Consider the following 23595-nt stretch of genomic DNA (forward strand, 5'->3'; position numbering starts at 1 on the left):
ATGATTTACACCGAAGTCATCCTTTAAAAGGCTTTCTGGGCCACAGTATAAAATGTTTTACCAGGACAGGAATTTTATGACTTGCAGCTGAACATCGGCCGCACTTCCCCATCCCACCAAAAACCAGCAGATTAAAATGATGACGTGACGCCCTCACAATCGACTCAATCCAATTTGAAGCCAGATGGGAGGTGAACTGGAAAAGTGGCTGCGCTGACTGAGCAGCATCGCTGCTAAAACAGCCACTTTTAAACACTGATCGAGTTTTGTTCGTCAGCGTTTTTGACTTTTTTCTGTCGAGCATTTGATATAAAAATATTTGGTTTCAATTGATGGTAATCTGTGGATGACAGATTTAAAGGGTCATAAACACACTTTCTGAGGATACTGTGCTCTGGTTTAGGTGGGAGGAAGAATTGTGCCGCATGCAAGGCCTTGGAATAAATAACATGCTCTTGAAGGGGACAAACGCCAACTTGGCCTTTAACACAATCATCCCTGCTGGCATCGAGTCCTGCAGACCTTCTGACTGAACTCCCTGCAGGTCTGCAGGGAAAAGCATTTGCTCTGCCTGGATACTGGTCCCAGGACTTTTTTACATCATGAATCAAAACATGATTTGTTTCGATTGAGAAATCGAAGCTCGTATTAAGGTCTTGTCAACTTGCATTGCCCAGGAAGAATTTGAGAGGTTATTCTGGTTTGCAATGGCTTCTACATCTGAACATGGGAATTTATTTGACATATAGCAAAATAGCACAAGTATGTGCAACAAGGGGAGAAGGATGATGATGATGATGATGATGTTGTATCAGATTACATTTTGAAATGCTACAACTTGATATGGATAAACAATCAAAAGTGTTTTTCTGATTTACCAATAACATCAGTGCACCATAACTCCAGGCAGCCTAAACTGTAGACCAGTGAGTCCCAACTTTCAACCCCTGAAGCTTCACCAGATGACTGGTAACCAAGGTTAAGTAAATGTTTTCCATCTCTAATGTACAAAAAAGAGCTCATGAAGTCAGACTCTTGTGGACCAACAAAGGCTGCTCTTCCCAAGAGCTCCTAAAAGTATCTTACTTCAGTTTTCTTTGCTACGTGCCAATCGAATTATGACTGAAGAACACAGGATACCAGATGAGGCCTTCTCAAACTGTGCTTTACACATTTCCAAGTTCAATTCCCCAGTTGCGCTATCCTCAGATAGTTCAAGAAGATAATCACACAAATGAATGTACTTCAATATTCACACTGCCTCGATAAAGATTACTGATGATAACGTTAATATGAGCAAAGTTAAAATTTCTCGTTTTAAAGACAACGATAACTGTATCACCAAGGCTTCCTATTTTATCGTATACTTTATACTGACACAGTGAATAAGCCCGCAACCACAACCTGATCCCACCTGAGCAAACCTCTGAAACTCCTCGTGCGGCCGCAGCGCACGAGGAGGGATCGAGCACGTAATTAAGAATCAGCAGTGACATTTACAGCTTCCTGAAACTGTGTTGATATGTTCTCGGCACCAAGCTTTTCCCATTAGCACATCGAAAAGCACTCGTATGTTTTAGCAGCTTTCTGGTGAGTGCACAGGCTGAGACCATCAGGGTTCCCACTAACACCAGCTCCACACACACCCACACACACACACACTCTCTCTCTCCTCCCCTCTTCTACTCGACCACGGCCACTTTGGCATTTTAAAGAGGGTATGAAAAGAGGGGGTGTGCATAAATTAGCTGCGTAAAGCCGCTGGAGTCAGTTAAAACTGGCCCGCCAAGGTGGGCTGAAAGGAAACGGGGAGCATGGGACCTGCATCCAGGGCTGGGCAGACGCTAAGCATCGGGGCTTATTTATGGACGAGCCAGCGACAAGTTGATCCCATGTGCTCCAATATGGAGACCCTATTGCCACATCATCACGGTATTAAAGCTCCTCAGAAAGGTTTACGCACGTTTTCTGAAAGTGTACTTTCCGTGTAGGAAATCAATGAAAGTGTCTTGACTTTAAAGTGGTTAAATCCGACATTTCAGTGTGATTGAGAGAGGTTATGAAGCCATGCCAGAACCATCATCAAACTTCGTATCTCCAGCATTTCACTGTCGGAGCTTATTGTTCTGGTGCGTCATTGTTTTTTTTTTTGACTTCTTGTTGCTGTTACGACTGAAAAAGGTATTACCGGTAAATTTAAAGACACAATGCAGCTGCTTATTGGTAAACTTGTGGAGGAAAAAAAAACTTAATAATAAATATCATCATAAAATTCTCTTTTGTTACAACAGTTACAGACTAGACATAAAAACCCAAAATATTTTTACCATCTAACGAGCACGTGGAAAGTTGTGTTTTTTTTTATTTCATTTGGAACCAACCAATATTGTCCCACGTTGTGAAAAACATGAGGAAATACGACATCCCCCCCCAAAAAAAGACAACTTGGCACGCCACAAAGCATGTGCAGTTTGAGATTTGTCGGAGCGACAGTAGAGGGAAAAACATTCCCTGTAGCAACCAGGTAACGAGGTCCGGTTCCGGTTGAACCCGGTTGATGCTGGGTTTTGTTTTTTGAAGAAAACAGCACGTGAAGGAGGTTCCTCTCTCACAGACCAACATGACAGCATTGATTGCACATCCTCTCCCTCTCGGTGCCGTGAAACTGAACAGAAGACGTCAGCGCTCCATCTGGGGCCGTTCACCTTCGGCACACATCCTGCTCACGACATCCCCTTTTCTCCGTAATACTCCTTCCTGTCTGAGAATCTCATTTGTTTTGGTTTCTGATGACACACACACACGCACGCACAAAAATAAATATATAAAGGAGGTACTTCTTGGGGATGAAAGCAGAAGAGGGAATGAGTCTCAGGGAGTGATTCTGGAGGACGAGTTTCATTCTCGACTTGTGAGCAAAGCTTGGCCGCACTGGAGAGACGTTCATCGTCGTTAATGGAAACAGAAGGCGAGCCGCCATCTCCCAGCCCAGCTCATTAATGTGGCCGCTAGTTTTAGATTTAAGCGGGTATTAGCTTGATTTTTACAGTGACAGGAATGTACTTGTATCTCCTAAAAGAAATGGATCTATCTTTAATAGACTTGGTCACGTTTAATTCTTTTCTTTCAAGAACAGGTGCTGGGACACGTTTTCTTTGCTTCAAATAAAAATAAAAAAAAAAATGCCACATTTGGTACCAAATTATAGACATAATTTCTGGATTTTATTTATTGTTTTATCACAAAGTTGTTGATAGTTTTCAGATTAAATAATTTACGATGAGACGATTTTTTTAAAAACTTTTGTTAACTTTGGATTCCGTTGATTTGGCAGCGTCTCGTTGGATTGCAAACATGACTCCACTGATTACATTAAATCCATCTTCCCTCTCTTCACAGGTTCAATCCTCCGTCTCTGTCACAGTTTTCCACTCATTCCTTTTCTTTTTTTTTTTAAAGAAGCTTAATAACTCAATCATCTACTCAAAAGTTTGTCTAAGGCAGTTGGAAGCACTTTTTTGGACCCCCGAAGAAAGCAAAAGTCTGGTTGGCTTTTCGCAGAGGTCGTCACTGGAAGCCTCGCGTGATGATTAAAAAATATTGCGGTCATTTGCGGCAGCCATTTACAGTAATCAACAGTGTGAAACCCAAGCTTTTTGGCTGCACCGGGCGCCACCAGGATTGCAGAGCTGTAAATACAACATGTATGATTAGGTCAGAGTTCACGGTCACATATTAAAATGTTGATCAATACAAAAGAAAAGTGAGAAAGTATGCGAAAAACAAAGCACAGATGCGATGGAAAAACCCACTCGCATATATTCTTGCGCAAATACGCAAGAACACTGACTAACAACTCGTATTCAAGCCATTTAATGACAACATGAGACCAAAGAGGGATGCAGCTCAAAGCAATAAAACAGTTCAGACATGAAACAGACTCTCTTGTTAACATCGTTCATAATTGCAGAACGAGACACAAACAGTTCACCCCAATTTTTTTTTTTTGGGGGGGGGGCGCAGACATAAAGGAGCAGCTCCAAAAAAAAAAAAAAAAGGCACCTGGTTTGTCTCAGAAGCTTATTATTCATGATGTGTGAGTTTGGACTTTTTACACTCAAAGAGAGTCGAAGCCTTTCGAGCCACGAACGACGTGTCTGATCTCCTGTACGTGCTACACGCGGCTCGGGTTTCACTTTTTAACCCTGAAATTAAGTCACATCAGCGACATGTGTTTTTCATTGTCCAAAATGTATTGTGTGTTTTGTTTGGCTCTGGGTTGATCAGAGAAAGTGATAGTAATATGCTAAAGGTGGTCAAAGCAGGATTTCACCTTAGGAAGGACTTTATTATTATAAAAAATTTTTTTTACTTGGTTAAATGGTGTTGCAATTACACAGAGCGCAAAAAGGCGTGTGCACCTCAGTGCCTTCTTCTGACCTCTACATGACCTACATATATGGAAACCATCAGAGAAAAAAGAATGGATGACACTTGGAGCACATTGTTCCAATTCCCTTTGTGAGACGGAAATTCACAGAATCTTTTCAGGTTTTCAGCAAAAACACTTCTAAAGCCATTACTCATTTTATGATGAGGGGCTCGTCCCTGGATGAAAAACGTTGGCTTTTAGTGATGTTCAAATAAGTACCGGCCAGTTTGGAATCATTGGAAGGTGATTTAGTGTTCTGATCTTTGCTACACCGACCAGATTTTTCTTTTTTTTTAACGATTCCAGCTTATTCAAAGTAAAATCTGGACAAAATACAAATTTGTTCAAGGGCCAGAATTAAGAATCAAGAATGTAGACTCAATTCAATTAGAGAAGATCAAAATGGGTGAAACATTACGATTCCAAAAAGAATGAACAAAATAAGTTAAAACAATTGCAAATATTGACATGTAGTAAAGAAAAAACAATGTTGTGAAGTGTAACAATAGAAGAGAATCACAAGTAAAATAAAGGTACTCTTACTGTTACAAACTGTATTTATAGAAAGGAAAAGATATTTATGGTCCTAGTTTTTACTGGTTCTGGCTGTAAGTCATTTAAAGATGCTGGGAATGTCAGAATATATCATATTGAGTGAAAAATATGTGTCTGGAAAAAAGCTGATTACAATTAAGTATTCTGTCTGTGGATGCCATTATGTTATAAATCAATATGTTTGGAAACTGGACATTCTCAATAAGCATTTCAAACCGGTTTACATGAAACAGGAATAAAACAAATACATTCTTTATGCTCAAAAGTGCATTTTTCCACGTCTGAGGCCAAAAAGATGAAATGACACAGGCCGTTATGTCATAAGCGTCCTTTTCCAGAGCCTGCCAGGGTGCTGAAAGTGCTGACAGGCCTTTCAAGCAGTCGCACTTCAACACATCAACTGGGCTTTGTCCTGCAGCGCCCGCGTTCAGACAAAGGAAACGATCCATCAGCCTGCCATAGCAACAGCTCTGCAATCGGGCATTCCTCGCCCATATGCTTCTGCCATCGGCCAGGCAAGTCCACAAAGAGATGCAACCACAATGCGATGGGGTGCAGGAGGGACGGTTTTTTTCCACGAGATGCTGTGGCGCTAAAGTATGATCACAGACTGAAGCAGCGTGCGAACGAGAGGGTCAGAACTGTGAAATTCTGAAGATGATTGGTGAAGAAAGAGTGGGAAGACCACATGGTTCCATACAATTCATGTCCAGTTTTTCAAACTGCAGTGCAGTGAGCCTACACGGAACAAAAATACCCCAAAAAAACAACATTCTCCACGTCTTCACAAGTTTGGGTCATGATTGCAGGGGGGAAATGTCAATTAATCTATGATGTGGAGTTACGGGATTTATGCAATGCTGCTCTCCTTCACAGCGTGTATCTGAGTGCACTCTGGGTAATACGTTGGAGCACGCAAGAGTAAAAGTGACAGAGGGTGAAACAAAAGAATAGATCAGAAACCTCGTGTGTGAGCGTATGTGCAGTTCACATTTGCATGCCAAGAAATACATCACTCCCTGAATTGCACTTTGAGAAAAAAACAGTTTGTATAGCAGAGCTCACGCCTTGGGCTACATTACTCTTTATATTCGTGTTGAAACAAGGAAATTACATCAAGTTTCTCTTTCACAGTTTACACAACAAAAATCACTGAGCGCACGCTTGTGAAAAGAAGCCTCATGCACCCTTGCTTCGGAGGTTAGCGTCAAGTGAAAGCTCGCCCAGGTGACCGGGAGGGAGAGGAAACATTTGGATGCATGACTGAAGAGTAACCACACAGGAAAAGAGCTGCAGTGGATCAGTTCACCCCCAGTCCTCCCGCTCCCACACATAAAAAAAAAGAAAAAAAAGAAAAACACTTCTACCCTGTTTTCCCAGGAGCCCTTGGACTCACAGCTGTCTAAATACGCTACTGTAGTGAACTCCCAACCAGCAGGGCGTTTGCACTGGTGTATGTGTAGAAGCCTGGGTAGTAATGGTAGACGGCAAGTTTGATCTTGACTTCAACTACCAGCTAAATGCGATGTGCTAATTTATAATACTTGTTTTACATACATATAAATTGTAGTGATGGGTTGTTTTTTTTGCATAGATTCAGGATGGTTTTCAACTCAATGGGATATAATTACAGATTTATAAAGTTATTCAACTCAACTGAAGAACCACCTCTCACAGTCACCTTAACATTTTTCTATAAGGCAGGTTTCTCAGTTCGTTATTACTAAAAGCATTAATAAACTACCAAATATGAACGTTCCCACTTTTTGTGTGTTTTTTAACTATCGTTGTTAAGAGGTCAGTGTAACGAGGAGGATTATTATTCCTGAGTTATAATACAATATGAGAGACTATAAAATGAGCGATCAAATATTCAGTGTAAAAGATCTTTGACTGTATCCATAAGTGGAAAATGTGCCTTTTTCTCCCCCACATACTTTAATTAAATGTTTTTTGGAACATTTCATACCGAAGATATTATAAAGGATTAATTTACACCTTGTACACTTACAGCATCCTTGGTCAAAACAAATCTACCTCAAAATGCGTCCGATGGCGTGATTGTATGGACAAATGGGTGAATGTGACCAATTATCTAAAATATCAGTGAAATGTTTCCTACAGTTACAGAAGAATTTTAGACACATTCATAAAACCAAAACATTACTGAAATTATCTTAACTGATATTCATGATAATCATTCTACATTTTGTTGCTTCGATTTTTTGGACATCTATTTTGATATTTATGTTAAAAAGTTGATTAAAATCAGCTTGTGTTTGTGTTCCTCATTGTAAAAGATAGTACACCATAGAAATTGATACATTTTAGAACCCGACATGCAAAAGCAACCAAAGAAGTAAAATGAGTGTGTGTGAATTTCTATCATATTACATCCAAAACATAGCTGCAGTCGGTCATAATGTTCTTTTTAAATAAATCTGAGGAGTAGTGATCAATGGTTAGCAAGTTGATACCCACAGATACTTTGGGGAATTTCTACGAACAAATACAACTTAAAAATCAATAAAACTCAGGTTTCCACAAAGGACAGCGGTTACCCAAAAACACAGGGTGTGTTGTTGTATTTCTCTTTTCCTTAGAAGAACTCGTGACGCAAAAAGAAATAGAAGGAGCTTCAAACTAACATTTAGTTTATCAAAACAGACAAGATTGCAATTTAAAAGTAAATAATCCGACAGACTTGAATAAAAGCGATTCCAAAGCAGAATTCAAACTCAACTTTCACTCTCATTTGATCTCTTCTAAATTACAGTTCCAGAAACCCCAAAACAAGTAGTTATTTCTGAACACCGGCAATAAAAGCTGCTGCGGCCATTGTGGCTCAAGAGCAGCATCTTGTGTCTGAGAGAAAAAACTACAACCTTTTGTAACACCAGCTCCTCATCAGGTTAAAGCAGCAGACTAACAGTAGAGGGTTTTTATGTCTCATACAGTATAATGTTTGTTGGAGTTTGGCGTCTTCATTTTTCACATTTACAGACGAAGAAAGAAGAAAATAATTGTTTGTTTTATCCGGAACGCAGACGTAATACTCCCCAATTCTGCACGGTTTGTTGTCGGATTTCAACAAAAGTTCTCTTGGCTTCGACTATCACCTTCGGCCTCCAACTGGAGGCTGGGAACACACAGGGAGTCGGTGTGTGATGCATGAACACACTGACTAGACGCGTCGGCGTGTGTGTGTGTGTGTGTGTGTGTGTGTGTGTGTGTGTGTGTGTGTGTGTGTGTGTGTGTGTGTGTGTGTGTGTGTGTGTGTGTGTGTGTGTGTGTGTGTGTGTGTGTGTGTGTGTGTGTGTGTGTGTGTGTGTGTGTGTGTGTGTGTGTGTGAGTGTGTGGTGGTGGTCCCGGCCCGTCGGCTGAGGCTGAGGTTTACATTAACCCATGGCTCCTGGCATCAGACACAAAATGAGAGGGTGTTAAAATAAATCTTCACGCCGACCCACAGACGGAGGAGACATGCCCATGCATCACACACACACACCAGTGTATACACTTTAAATCATTAGCAGCTCCTACAAACACAAACACTTTTCTCTCTCCGTGATGTCGTCATCGAATTCTTGCACCACAAACACGATCTGAGGAGAAGAAGCGGCGGAGAGGAACCCCCCCACCCCTCCCCTCTCCTCCCCTCCTCGGTGTTCGAGCGCCGGGTCATGTTTTCGTCTGCGTGTGCCAGACGGGAGCCGCAACGCTGAGCTCATCGAGCAGGGCCTCACTCTGCGCCTCCATCTAATTGGCGTCCTTAGCCGTGTGCCGCCGAGCAATTGAGGGCGAAACAGTGCCAGGAGTTTAAACACCCCCCCCCCTCTCTCTCTCTGTTTCCCCTTCGCCTCTGCTTCCCATCGCTCCATCACGGCGAAAGATAAGAGTCGAGGAGAAGCTCTTCCCCTCCGTCCCCTGTCATTATCCCCGTGAGGTCATTCAGAGGAGCCGATGGGGAGAAACGCTGCTCGTTCGCCGGTGGTTTGACCTGTAAAAACCGAAGGCGCCACAAATAACGGCATGAAGTGAATTCCTCACTTTGAGGAAATTAAAGTGCACTGAAGATTATATGGGTCAGGAGTAAAAAGGCCTTAGAAGGAGGTTCCTCCCCCCCCCCTTTTGAGCTGTGTAGGGACGAGCTTTCACTCGTTTTCTGCACGTTATTAATGATTTCATCGGCGATCAAATGATTGATGGCTTTATTTCCCCCCTCAACAGATTTGGCTCCACGGCAACGTGAGGAGAAGATTAACATCGTAAATCACAGATGGACCATCTTTACAGACGCACCAACAAGACAATACGGACGTTTCATCCAGGGACGACGCAACACCAAACCCAATGGCTTGTCTTCAGTCAACGGACGCCCTGGCGTCCGGCCAGACGCCTGCAGGCAATACCTTCACCCCGGGACCTTCATCGTTCACTCTGGGCTCATAAATCTGGAAGCTTCAATACTCAGCGGGGCCACCTTTCATTGTGATTTGGTTTAAGAATCTTTAAAAAAAAGAAGAAGAACAAGAAGAAGAAGAAATGGGGGGAAAGAAATCCATGAAATCTGCATGCCTGTTGTGGGAGGATGCACCTCGCCTGCAGCACCAGATGCTCGTCACGACGGGAATTGTTTACGGGAGATATATTGTAAAATGCTGGTATCTATTTCAGCGTCTGACAACTGAAAGCAACTTGACATATGTAGATCACAAAACATTGGTATATATGAAAATATATAGTAGGTTTGACCTTGTTTATTCTACTTTCTGTGGTATTTACATACTACAGATGCACAAAAAGATAAAGCAAGAACTGAATATATTCCACCGGCACTATATTACCCAGAGTAAGGTGGATTCAATATGAATACGCAAACATAAGAATATCATGAAGCTTTTAAAATAATTACAAAGTGGGCGTCTTCAAATATTTCAACCAAAATCAAATCATGGCCACATTTTTTAAATATAGGAAACACATTCAACACATTAGTTTAACTGGTCACTGTAATAACTGGAAATTGAGTTTACTTTCTTCTAAAATCAGCTAGAAGTCACACAATCAAGTTAAAACTCCATATTGTCTCTAAAGCACAAATGAAAACCAACAAAACCATCAAGTTAAATTACATCCCAACAAATGACACAAAGGTAAAATATATAAATAAAATAATCTTTTTTCAAAGCTTATAAATAGGACCTTTCTTCTACAAAATAAATTAAGCTTGATCGACCAGAGAATCCAAAAAAGAAGGTCAATTAACCTGTTAATGACAATTTTCAAAGTATGTACTCAGGTAATAGCAAAATCGGTTCAGTTCTCAGTATTTTACACTAATAGTTTCAAATAAACCAGAGAGCTTTGTTGGATAACTGTGTACTGCAGGTGACAGTAATATGATAAAAAGAAACATTGAATCATCAGCCATGCATACTTTCCCCAATTTAGAATCACTAAACTACTTGCAAATGTGCTTTATCAAACAACTGCATATTTATTGTTATTGAATATACATGGACACCAACTTAAGTTAAAAATTTGTATTAAAAAAATCACACAGAGCTGTTCAACAAATCTGAGTAATTAAAAAATAACAGAAATATATTTTTTTTTAAAGTTGAAAAAGCACTCTTCATCTTGTTCACAATCTCAATCTTTTCGAATAAAGGCCAAAGAAATGTGCGGAATTTCGAAGTTGTGTGTGCAGGTATCCTCTTTTCAGTGCCTCTAATGTGCTCTTTAGTTAGAAATCTGCATTTAAACACAGGTCTGAAGAGACTTGAGCATTTTCAAGAAGCTATTTTACAAAGCAGCAGTGTTTTCATGCCCACCACTACACTCCGACTGAGAAAAAAATTTGAGTGTGTGTATAACATCCGAGCACGCAAAAAGAACTCAACCTGAAGAGAATTGAAAGGCTTCCCTCTGTGTTGAGTAAAGATTTGGTCTAAGTATGCCTTCTTGTGTTGCAAGCATTGTTCACTTCTCAGCTTGGAAGAGTATCAGGGTCATTTTTCAATTTTGTGGTTTGTGAACAGATTAAATTCTCTCCCAGGGCTCCCTGAGAGCAAAAACTAGGGTGGGGGGGGCGGGGGGTGAAGGACAAAGCCAGCTTGTACGTGTGTGTGTATGTGTGTGTGTATCCGCTGTAGGTCAGCGCAAAACACGCGCGTACACACAAAACGTCATGGTTCTGATTTTCTCTTGTTTACGCTCAGACGACTTATACCAGCTTGCAGGGATTGTTTCCCAGCATGCACCAGAGGGAGACCACCGCGTTCGGACCAAATCCCTCTTTCAATATGCTTTAAGACCTTTGCAGCCAAAGATGCTGAGAGGAGAGCTGGATGTTGAGAACCTTAAAATCTCCCGTGAGCATGCTCCACCGCCTCCATGCTCGCGGACGCACTTGGTTTCCATTTCTTTTTGGAAAACACGTTTTGCTGTTCCCCCAAAACAATTGCTAATGCTACACAAAGCTGTAAAAATACTGACTCCTTCAATAAAACCACTGCTGGAAACATATCTGAGAATTATTTGCTTTGAGATGGATTCTATTTTTTTTCAAACACTAAAATTAGAGCTTCCAAGAAACGCGAGAGCATCAAAACTTGCATCTCGCCAAATTGAAACAAAACATTACACGTTCAAGACGTATTTTTCTTTGATGGCGATAATTGTGCAACTATTATCACAACATAACTTCCAGCCAAGCCACAAATTGTTACAGTTCAGCAACATGAGCAGTACTCTACTACACCAGAATATTGTCGGAGTCTTACATTTACTTTCTAGATTTTCACAGATAAACGCATTGTATTCCTCATAGTTTCATACTTCTAAATGTTACGTTGCTTTTTGAAATCATTGCTCTTGTTTTGGCAACGCCTCAAAGCGAAGTGAGTGTGCTGCAGTCCATTCGTGTCCATTTTTGTGCGAGTTTCCAGCTGTTTGAGTTTCTCTGGGTGCTCCGGTTTCCTTGGACTGTACTACATGACCACTCTTCTGTAAGCATCAATGAATGAATGAATGAATGTGTGTGGTTGTATGTCTCTCTGCTCTTATTTATTCTGTGTAATTGCCCGTATTAATTCCTCACAATTCAGAATCACAGCAAGCCTTTCTTACTCAGATGCCACAACTTCATCGCTTTCTGTAGGCTTTCCTTTTCCAGGTGCAGTTGGGTTCATATTACCTTATACTTACGAAAGCGGTAAAAAAAATCGGTCATGTATTTGAGGGCAACCTACTAGCTGGTTAACCTTTTGCTTACAAGCATGCAGCAGTGTACAGAAGGCTACCATGACCAGAGCAGAGCGTTAGGCGTGTGCTTGTTCTACCACAGCGCAGTAAACAATTATCCCCCACAGCACGGAGCAGTGACGGGCCACATTAAAGAGAAAGGGATACGCTTTGGGTTGCAGCCTGCCCACCGCCTCACCTAAACCCCGTTCTGCTTGGGTGGCAGGGATCCTTCAGCAGCAGGTAATTACTGCTGTAACTCAGGTTAACACTGCTGCTTACACTGGAGATTGGCTTCGCACTGCGAGCCACCCGAGCCAAGCGCCCAACTATAAAGGACTCACACAGGAGCCGCTGAAGCTGTTTAAGTTGGTAGCAGCCTCTGGACAGTTCGTCAGTTTGTGTAAAGTCAATAGGCGCACAGTGGAAAACAGGACGGTTGCGCTCGAAAACAAACTTCCTCGTTGATTCTTTCAGTGGCACAGAGCTGGAAGAAAAACTCCCTTGATTGAGATGTTATTATTTGGCAGCAATATTCTTGTTTAGAAAACTCTGGCATGATTTAATTTAGCTTAATATGCTCTTATTCAACTGTAATGAATCCACAAACATGACAAAGACCTTGAAGGATCTTCTCCATGTGCCCAAACACACATCATCCAGAGCCAGAAAATAAAGAGACCAATAGTAACAATCGCCTCTTGGAGGCAATTAATATGAACCGTGCCAAAACCCAAAGCTAAGCCATCCAAAAAAAAAAGAAAAAAAGAAAGAAAGAAAGAAAAAAAGCTCCTGGATGAAACTCTGTGGCTCCAGATCATCCCCATTGTATGTATGCGTCTCTCTGTGGGTCGGTTCATGCCCGTGTGAATGCGTGCTGAACAGAACGCAGAGAAGAAGACAAACATCTGCAACAGGGAGTGCGGACGGAAATGTAAACAATTAGAAATCAATCACTGCGCCAGAAATTGTGCGCATGCCTTCACACGCCGAGGAGGAGCGGATAGGGTGAGGAGTGTGTGAGGGTGATGGAGGAGGAAGGGAGTAAACTTTTTTTTTTTTTAATCAAAGACACAGTTTTGCACGAGGTGACATGCGATACGTCGAACGCGAGAGGCGCAGAAATCACAAACATATGGGGGCCTGTGCGTATATTCCAGCACATGCACACGTCAGCATGCAAACACAAACAACTGTGGGATAACACGAGGGGTAACATGAGTGTGTGTGTGTGTGCAGGCTTTAGCCAGCAACAGGCAGTCTGCATACACTCACACTCGGCCATATTTTGTTATGTGGGCGTTGCGGCGAGGTCTCATCCCTGTTACCTCAGCGGCTCCAATGCCCACGGCGCACTGACGGGAGACCACATCAAGCGGGGGAGAAGACGGCGCAGGCCAGGGATTTTACTGAACACACATGCTGATGGAACAAGCGCCGGGGTGAGAAAAAGATCCCCAGTCCAAAGCCACGTGGCTTTATACCACATTCACCAGCACTCAGCACTTTCTCCCGGGGATTTGGGATTCAGCCTCGTATCGGCGCTCAGGAGTGCCAAACACCAGTCAGCCAGCCAACGCGTACGAGTAAGAGAAGCGAAACGCTCCCGGTCCCTTTCTTGTTTTCAAGGAAAGTCACCTTCTTTTAAGCAAATATAAAGTATGATGATCCGTCACAGTCAAAGTTCTGATGTCTTTTGATCTCTATGATGCAAATCATAGAGTAGTTTATTAAGAGAACAGCTTAGTCAGTCCAATGCACACAATACTACTGCCACTGCTGTAGATGATATATTCACGAGCGAAGCCAAGTCATCAGAACCTGAGCTATAGCCCAAGGCTTCCCACATGACATGTTTAACACCGGGGGGGCACAGCGCAGAAAAAAAAACCTGAGCCTAAACATCCTGTCTTCCTGCCAAAGCTAACATGTCCATCCTTTTAATGAAGACAAATGAAGTGTTTTAATGTGCAAGACGGTTGCCCTTTTCCACCTGGCGCTGCACGCAAAACACAGCTGCCAAGTCAGCATGCAGCCGAGCAATGGACCTCTCTCTCTCTCTGTCTCTGCCGCTGCTGTCATGGCTACTGTGTGCGCCCCGTGTTCGCCGCCCTGTCTGTCTCCGGGCCCGCCTGGCCCCGGCTTCAATAGCTCTGAAGACTCTCAGCTCACATTCACTGTCAAGCTTTAAAAAAAATGTAAAAAAAAAAGTAGAACAGACATGATGACAGGAGGCCAGACTGTCCAACAACGCATCCATCATGCAAAACAATGAGAAAGATGAGACAAAAGACAAACATATAGGTTGAAACATGTGAAAACATGCAGAGTGGAAATGCCCTCACATCAGGCAAAAAAAAAAAAAAAAAAAAATGGGGCTCTCATGACCATCATTACGGACCACTTAACTGTCACAACCCATAATATTCTGGTCATTTCTGGAGTGTTTGACACAAAATGTGACCTAAAGCTGCAATCATTCGGAGCTGCATTGTACTTAAACAGGTTACAAGGCACACAAAACTGAGAAGCTGTTTTTTTTTTTTTTTTCACAGGAGATTTGCAGAGGGAGAAGAAGTGGCCAGTGATTTACAGTATCCAGCTTGTCACGACAGCCAGAAACCTTGAAAAGAAACAAACCTTAAACCTGTGAAACTGAGTCTAGTTTTTTTAATCATTTTTAGGCCTCTACGAAATCCCGAAAATTAAAAGAATAGGTCTCTGAGCCATAAACCACAAATTCTATCTGAAGAACTTGATCAAAATAAAACCTGTGAAAAAAAATGTGCGTGAAGTGGGTTAACAGAATTAACTGGTCATGTATTTAGTTGCAGTTGTGTTAAAAAAAAATTTAAAAAAAAGTTGAAATGACTGTTTAACTTGATGTTCCACTAAATATTTGAGCATGACATGCTTTCATGTGGAAAACGCTTTACATGGATACTTAGTTCAGTGCAGCTGAAGGAAAACGCTATCGCACAAACACAGAAAAACAGACACTGGCAATCATACACACACACACACACACACACACACACACACATTCAGTAAATGAAGGATCAGCTTTCAGTTACCCACTTTAAAGTTGCTGTTGACAGGATGATCGCATTTGCTGTCTAGACCAGAGCGACTGAGGAGAAAACCGTGTGGCGAGTCTCTCCTATCTCCTTTCTCTTCTTTTGTCCAAAGTCTGTTTTTTTTCTTTCTCTGCTATCCCAAACTCTTACATTTACAGCACTTGCTCCCTGTCCTCCTTTCTTTTCGGTCGTCCATCACCCCTCAAGGCTGAGTAGTGGATACCACCCAAGCATTGCTTTTAAAACCAGGACTTCAAAGGAGATTGAGTTTCAATCTTCCACATCACTTTCTTCCATTGTTGAACAGCATTAAAAACCAAATAAATTCAAGCCTTCATGTGATTTTTGTTTCAACACTGTTTTTTTCTTCTTCTCTCCTCCAAAACTGAAGCAAATCAAACCAACATGGTGGTTAAAAACAGTCACTCCTGGTCAAACTCTGCGAGTGGGAATAGCGTAAGCCTTATTTATGGGCTTATCTTCTGTTTATCTTTATCGTCTTACTCATTGAGTCTTTCTCAAGACTTAGCAGCCAACACATCATCCATCGGACCCCCCGCACTCTCTGAATCAGGAACTTCTCAACCCAATAAACATACTTAAAACCTGACATTACTGAAGCTCCGCAGGACATGCACGCCATCACATAATGAATATGGGTTAATTTACAGAGGTATGTCAGGCCCTCGCCGTGTAAGACGGCTCTATCCCGTCGAAATACCTCGCGCTGGGGCTGCCAGGAAAAACACTTTCGCTCCGAGAGAACAATTCATCTGTGGCCCTCTTGGGGGATAGGGTGAAGGGTGCTGGGGAGGTCAGCCTTATTGCCCACCAGCCGACCCTGGCACGTGAAAGTTAAACAAGAGAAGGCGAATACACTTCGGAGTCACCGATCCCCCTCGTGGGTTGGTTCGGTAATTAAGCTGCGTTTATCTTGGCTTGAAATCAAGCTTTAATATTGAAGCACGATCCAGCGCAGAGCAGCGCCACAGGCACACGGAGACTGAAACCAGCTGAGTGATGAAAGGAGAAACCAGACAGACATGAAGGAAAGATCACATTAAAGCCACTCAATTAAATACTTTAGATAACATGTGGGGACCATCCCACTAAAGTCACCTGGCATGGCATCACTTTCTTTTTAAAGGGCTTCCTCTCCAGCTTCTGCCCCTTTCAATAGACTTATGTCAACTTTAAAATGTTTCTATTTACCATTAAAGTCACAATCGAAGCACCTGCATGTTGATAGCAACAGACGACAACTGCAACCATTTGAATGAAAACCTGAAAACCATAAAGACCGACTGAGGCTTGGATGGCAGGAATACAGCATGTAGGATTAGATTTATAAATACTATTTGTCTGAGGTTTGAAAAATCCCTCAAAACCTTTGCTGATGCATATTCAAAACTTTTTTGTGCCCTAAACCACACAGCTACTTGGTTACAGAATGAAGTCCAATTGCTGTAAAGGTAGCTGTTTGTGGTTTCTAACTCCAGTCCTGTAAAGCATGTATCATAGTGCTTAACTTCTTGACTCCTAATAGAGTTTAGTTTTGAAATGGTTTTTCCATTAAGCCTGCCTTTGGGATATCACAGACCACGTAAGACGCTAAGAAAGAGCAAAATCTGTGTTTAGGGAAGGAAATCAAAATGAAAGGGGAGGAGAAGGTTTTACTGGAAGCAGCACGGTCCATATTGATCTCTCGTTTTAATGAGGATGATTTAGTTCCAGCGAGAGGATCAAAGCAGCACATGATAACGGTTCAACACACTGAAGCTGCAGGAGTTGGCAAATTTCAGTTATTAATTCAAGAGGATAATGGCTTAATTACTAAAAACATCTGACCAGTTACATCTGGTTTTCTCCATTTCAATGCAAAGAGGACAAATGAGGAACACTATGAGAATGGATGACATCTAGATAAAGCATTATTACACGTGTGAGTGTGTACATGTGCATACATGCGAGATTGCATCTTATATCAATAAAATCAGTTTTAACAGCCTGTGTGTAATACCGCCAGGACAAAGGAATATCGAGATGGGAGTTTATGCATCAGTACTGGTGAAAGCAGCAGCTCAAACCGTCTCCCACATCCAATTAGATAAAACATCTGGGTGAAGCAGCGGCTTCAGGAAACGTCTCCGGGAAGGATTCATGTCTCATCAAAAGGTGATGACAAGTGGGAGTAACTTGAGGCCAAAAAATAAAAAAAAAACCCGCACCCCACCCTCGAACATGCGAGGGGCGTTAGATGTGTGCGTTTGCACGTGCTGCCCTGGTTCACATCAAGCTGGGTCAGCGTGCAGTCAGATCACGCCTCCTCTCCCCAAGATCCCACAGTCATCATTCACAAACTCATTACTGAGGTGCGACGTACATGATTCTTCACTCCTCTGCTCTCGTGAGTTACGTAGATGCACTGCAACAGATTTACGAGCTGATTCACTTTTATCTGACACCTCAGATCTACATGTATATTTTTGTTCCTAAATTATCGAAGGGACGTTTTCGTATATTGGGCGCAGAACTATTTGAAGGGAAACTCACGGGGTCCTCTGGTTTCTGGCTGTTGTCGTGAAGCGGCTCTTCGGGAAGGTGATCTCTTCGAATCAGAGTGTACTCCCGGATAAACACTGCGTCCCCATCGTTGGCCAACACAGCCACCTGGAAAATAAAACCACAGTCACAATGACACCAAGAGCTATACGACAGTCAACTTTTAAAAGAAGAAGCAGCACTGCAGGAAATCCTGGTGACACCGTTCATATATATATATAAGTGGATGTCAATCCAGAGAACTGTCATTTGCTCGATACTTTTCTTTTTTGTCATTTTCTGAAAAACTCTTGCGATAGTTGCGAGTGTAAATCCCCGTCAGATCAGCCCAAACTTCTTAGACACACCGAACTCTCTTTCTGAAAGCCCGTCGCATTCGGGCAAGATTGTGCTCGGTCAAATACAGCAGTAATGAAGGTTTTTTTCAGTGGTACTGCAGCAGCGTTCTGTTGTCACACACTGCCATCGAGAGGTCCAAGACGGGATTTGCCCGTAACGTTCATAAATGTCACGTTGACTTTCCAAACGACCAACAAAGCCCATCTAAAGTGCTACCAAATGTAACGCAGCCAAGAGTTGTGATGACAGGACTGTTTTTGTTTGCAGGCTCTGGAGGAATTCACAGCAGAAGAAATCTGATCTCACAAGACGCAGCAACCCTTGTCTTGAGGGGAGATCGGTAGTGGCAGTGGGGGGGGGGGTATTTTGGATAGGGCCCATTAGCAGCACAGCACGGCCCGCATTCTCAAGGATGCACAAATTCACAGAGCGGGGGCCCTCAGCTGCTCTCCGTGGGTCATAAACACCATGTAATGACCCTGGTCAACTGCCTGCCCCGCGGGCATGTGCTAAGGCAGGAGATGTGGGCTCTTGGGTACTCTTGAGGTTGTTCACAGTTTAGGGGGTGGTAGTTTTTCACAAATTCTGCCAAGTAACTGTACCGCAGCAGCTTTCTGTGGGAATCCGTCAAAGAGTCAAGACTCCTCATTGAGACAAATCATATCTCGTCCAAAGCCTCCTCTCAGCGCTACTTAACTCCAGACAGTCGCACCACTGAGGCCTCTCACAGCACATAAGTGAGAGTGGTGCAATGTCGGCAAGCACATTACTGGGTATGAAAAATCCCACAATGTACCAGCACATTTTTGTAGGTTATTGCCTTGATCGTGTGTCATCGGTAAAGAGGGAAAGAAACTGTTCTGCTGTTCATAGTTAACAATATGCAAAGTGGGCTGCATGGGAGACCTTCATCATATACAGTATATGCAAGATGATAAACACGTTTAGATAATGCAAAGTATACACACGAGTATCATACAAGCGCCATAAAGCCAATAGCTGAAAATAGAAACCTTTAAGAAAATGCAGTCCAGAGCGTCACGAACACTGCTGTGAAGAATTTCATGTCAGTGATGCTGAAAATTACCAATGTTGCACAAGAACAACTCAGGGGAAGAGCAAACATAAGTCAAGCATGCAAACATTAAGAGCAGCTCCATGTGTGTGTGTGTGTGTGTCCCAGATCAGATGTAATGAAAACAACTTAAGTGACCAGATGTCCTTGCTCAAGGCTAAATGGGGGCCCGGCTGAGATGAACACACTGATTGTGTCTTTCTCAAGAGATTTCTCACCCGTGTGTTTAAAAATTATCTTCTCACACACTTTTGGAGCGTTAAAACTTGACAAATCTGACAGTCGTTTCCCCGTCATCATGAAGCCTGCATCCATTCTCCACGAAGAAGTGGGGAAACGCTGGAGTTGGAGTGAGCTCCGGCCTAATGGAGCATGGCAGCTTACACTCCGCCTTGCTGGAGTCTTAAAAGGAGATCTATCAAACTCGTTTCCTTATGAAAACAAGCTGGCCGTGCAGTGCCAATGTCAAGCATCCAGAACACCCCCACTGGACAGAAAAATTAGGAACTGGCGGGAGTTGATACTTCTGAAAACAGCCAAAGTGCTGAGTTACGTGAAGATGTAAGGAAGCGGGATAGAAGATGCTGACCAAATCCTTGATTTTTAAACATATGAGCCAAACAAAGTCACTCATAGACTATAAAACGTCTTAAACAAATGTTTTTTTGAATCCATCTAAGATGGGATTAAGTTTACGTTTCCTGGTGTGGAAAGTGGAAATCTTTATTTCTCAACAGTTATACACGGGCTTTTGGAGACCGAAACAGAACCAAAATAGATTTCAAAAACTGGCCACACACACACAATTCCAAAAGAATGTTGATTTCCTGTCTCTGCAAGAAATCACAGAATAGCAGTTTATCTATGCATATGAATCAGATCGACTAGGCACATGACCAGTCCAGCAGACTTGTTGAATCACTTCAAAATAGCAACAATGCATTAACACATTTTCAAGAACAGAAGAACTTGTGCTGCTTTCATGTGGTTCCTAAGAGTTTATATTAAGTTTATATTAAATATTACATCTTCTCAAAAAAAAAAAGGGAAAAAGGCAATCTAAATTTCTGGACCACCAACCTCAATATTTGTTTTCAGCTTGTAACCTCGAGCCAAAATCATGATTTTGCAATAGGCAGATTTTAAAGGACAAAATTATTTGACAATTTCCATTATGTGAGTGGACAGGTTGATAGCCGAAGGCATCTTTTCCATCACTACATGGTCTGTTTGCATGCATTATTGTTGAAATTCATCTAAAACTAACAGGACAGAGGTCACGAAAACACAGTCTTTGGTTTGCCGGACCGTAAAATCTTTGAAGAAGCCAAAGTCTAAATCTACACATCAGGTTCAAAAGAAGTGTGTATTTGTGCGTCGGTGTCACAAAGAGCGACGGTGGAAGTAAAGCAGGGAACCAGGACGGCGATTCATTAACCTCCAACCCGAGTTAGATTTCAAAGAGCACGTTTCAACCAGGGGAGAGGAGAGGAAGTGAACTCCGAGGCACGCCGGGTCTTCAAACGCACATAATCAACAGTAATAACATCCAACCTGATATTATAATTGAGCTTCCCTGCACCGTGGTGCCAGCTTCCACTGTTTGGGTGGAAACTGTGAAAAACGAGTGACTCTAGCCATGCTGTTCAACTCCAAAAACTAAACTTGCATTTCATGCTCTGCTGCCTTTGATTAATAGGACTCCATCCGATGTTTAGATAAGGACACCCCCCCACCCCCTTTATTTTTTTTTGCGACTGGCTCCCGTCTGAAAGAAACCTAAGAGGAAAAGATATTTTTGCTAATCCACTTTCAGCGAGAGTTATGTGAATTTTCACTTAACACGTTTCGAGAGAGGAAACATTGCGGCCTCCGTTTCCTTCCCTTCCCTCCTCTTTTGCTTATCCGAGGACCTTCAGCATCCCCCCCCCCCCCCCCCCCCCCACACGTCGGTCCGGGAGAAAGAACGAGAGGATTGTGAACACTATTTTCTCATTTCGGCGCATGAACTGGTGAGGATTCCGAACCTGATAATGTAAGAGTCATAAAGGTTGTGACAGAGCCTTGGCACAGCTCAGGCAACAAGACACTCTTCAGTGTCGAGGAGGAAAGAGCACTGCTGGTTACAATTTGCACTTCAGACCTTCACACAGGATACCTGCAATGCAACACTTCATGACCACACTCTCTGAGAAAACTAAATAAAACTGAAAGACCACTTTCATCACATTCTCCGATTTCTGATGGATTATTTAGTTGTCTTTGTTTCCTCCCTCAGGCAACCTTTGAGGATGTACCATCTCCACAGCTTCGACTGCCAGACTCCCCTCAACTTGATTAACTGAGCTCCGTCTCCTAAGCGCAATCCGCCCCGGCAAACACACAGAGAGAGTGGCAAAAAGCTCAACTTGTCTCCATTGCTGCGATCTTTAACTTCTCATCCAGACCAGCGCGGGGGGGGGGGGGGGGGGGGGGGGGCGAAACCTCAAGGGAGGGGGGGGGGAAACTAATCCACCTTTGATCGATGAAAAACTTTCCTGGCACTGTCGTCACGTCCCTCTCCGATTTGTTCTCTCGTGTTTAAACGTCTCATAACGATGCGCGGCACCCTCCTAATGATGCATGGAGTGCGTCGATGACATCGTTTTTCAAAGGCCTCACGAACCAGCGTGTTTTACTCTCAATTTGAAGTATTTTCTGTTGAAATGGAATACAGCAGCAGCGCACTGGGGGGGGGGAAATCACTTTGGTTAAATGCAGGGAAGAGAAATGAGCGCCGCAAACGACATCTTTTATAGGTTTATTACCTTTTCTTTCCTCATTTTTTGAAGGTGGATTTTAGACAGTCTCGAATGAAGGGCTAATATTTAAAACATATTGATTTTAAGCAGCTTAAAACCAAAATAAATGCGGCCATGCTTTGTGGGATTTCAATTGTATTGGAATAAAAATGGACAATCGTTACAATATCCTTGCTCATGGCTGAAAACTTTTGGCGTCATGTCGTAGAATGTGAAATGTTAGTGGACAGCCATTGTTATGAAACAGTCCACTCTCTATGTCTACTATTATTAACTTATTGGACTCTTTTTTTAAACAATTAAAAGTGTCACCTCCTGAAACTTAAGCTTTGTGTGATATTGTCTCAGGCACTCTGCACATTCTGCTGTTTATCCTGCGGTTTTAATTGCTGCTTTATTATACCTGCTGTTTTATATGTGCAATACAGCTTTAACTCCCTCCGCAGCAATTACTTACCTGCACTCTAACACAAGTGAACGCACAGCTGTTTATGCTTGCTAATATTTTTTCAATTTTATGTATTGTAAGCTTTCCTTTTTTGACATAAAGACATTATTGCATCTTAAAGTTTTGAATTCTACCTCTAACAATTAAAATGGTGAAAAACAAGACAAGTCAGTTGATCTGATGCAGTTTGCATTGAGATTTCCACATATGGATACATATCCGTTCTGTGTTCTCCACATTACTGTAGTTATGCCGCAAACTGCTTAGTTCCTTAAAAGATTCGCAATATTCGACTGCTTTATATGGTTCAATTGTCGTCACCTTGTTGAACAGACGTCAGAGAGATAAAACTGAGAAACCATACTATTGGCTGCGGCTCCTTAAAGACCTCTTATGAACGTCAGAGATACTTGAGAGTCGGAGGCGTCAATATCCCCAATAAACAGACTTTGACCGCTGAGCACTTGGCTTGCAGCAACACTCGCTCACTGCACGACAGGTCATTCAGTCCTTTAAACAACACGCAAGACGAAAACCACGGCGCCATGTGAGAGGGGTTTACTTCTGCTTCTTAAAAGCCATGGCAGTGGGATCAAGCACTTCACTTGAACGTCGGAGTCCCTCATCTGTTCAGTGCAGACGCAAACATGCAGAAAATCCTCGGGAAAGTCAACGCGAGAGCAGGAGGAGCTCCAAAGACTGGGTTCCTCCAGAGATGGCCTCAGTGAGGAGCAGGCTGCACCTCAGGAGGATGATAATGGAAAAGAAAAGACAAAGGATTGGACATGGAGATGCGTGGGACACCTTCCAGGAATTTGGGAGTCAAATGCTGAACGTGGAGAGCGTGTTTGACTTGACGGCGTTCAAGTTAGCGGAAGGAAACGGCTTACCTGAGTATGAGGATTTCTTTTTTACAGTTAGAAAAGTGTCCGATTCAAATCATTTCACACGAGTGATGTTTTAAAAGAACTCAGTAAAACAGTTGTAAGGTCATGTTGTGTGTTGCATGAATTAATCATCTAAAAGCGTCATGAAGCCTTTACGATAGAAAAATTTGAATA

General features: G+C 42.5%; 1 protein-coding gene across 2 annotated transcripts in view; it reads right to left on the minus strand.

The window, feature by feature from the left end:
• LOC308146933 (ADAMTS-like protein 1) overlaps positions 1–23595 on the minus strand; it is a 91068-nt gene that overhangs the window by 40839 nt on the left and 26634 nt on the right. For both annotated transcript variants that reach the window (XM_080518940.1, XM_080518939.1), the window contains exon 2: positions 17863–17979. In XM_080518940.1, the coding sequence (XP_080375066.1) occupies positions 17863–17979 (117 nt within the window). The remainder of the gene's footprint in view (positions 1–17862; positions 17980–23595) is intronic.

This window comes from Blennius ocellaris (assembly GCF_963422515.1).
Source record: "Blennius ocellaris genome assembly, chromosome: 23".
NCBI classification, from domain to species: Eukaryota; Metazoa; Chordata; class Actinopteri; order Blenniiformes; family Blenniidae; genus Blennius; species Blennius ocellaris.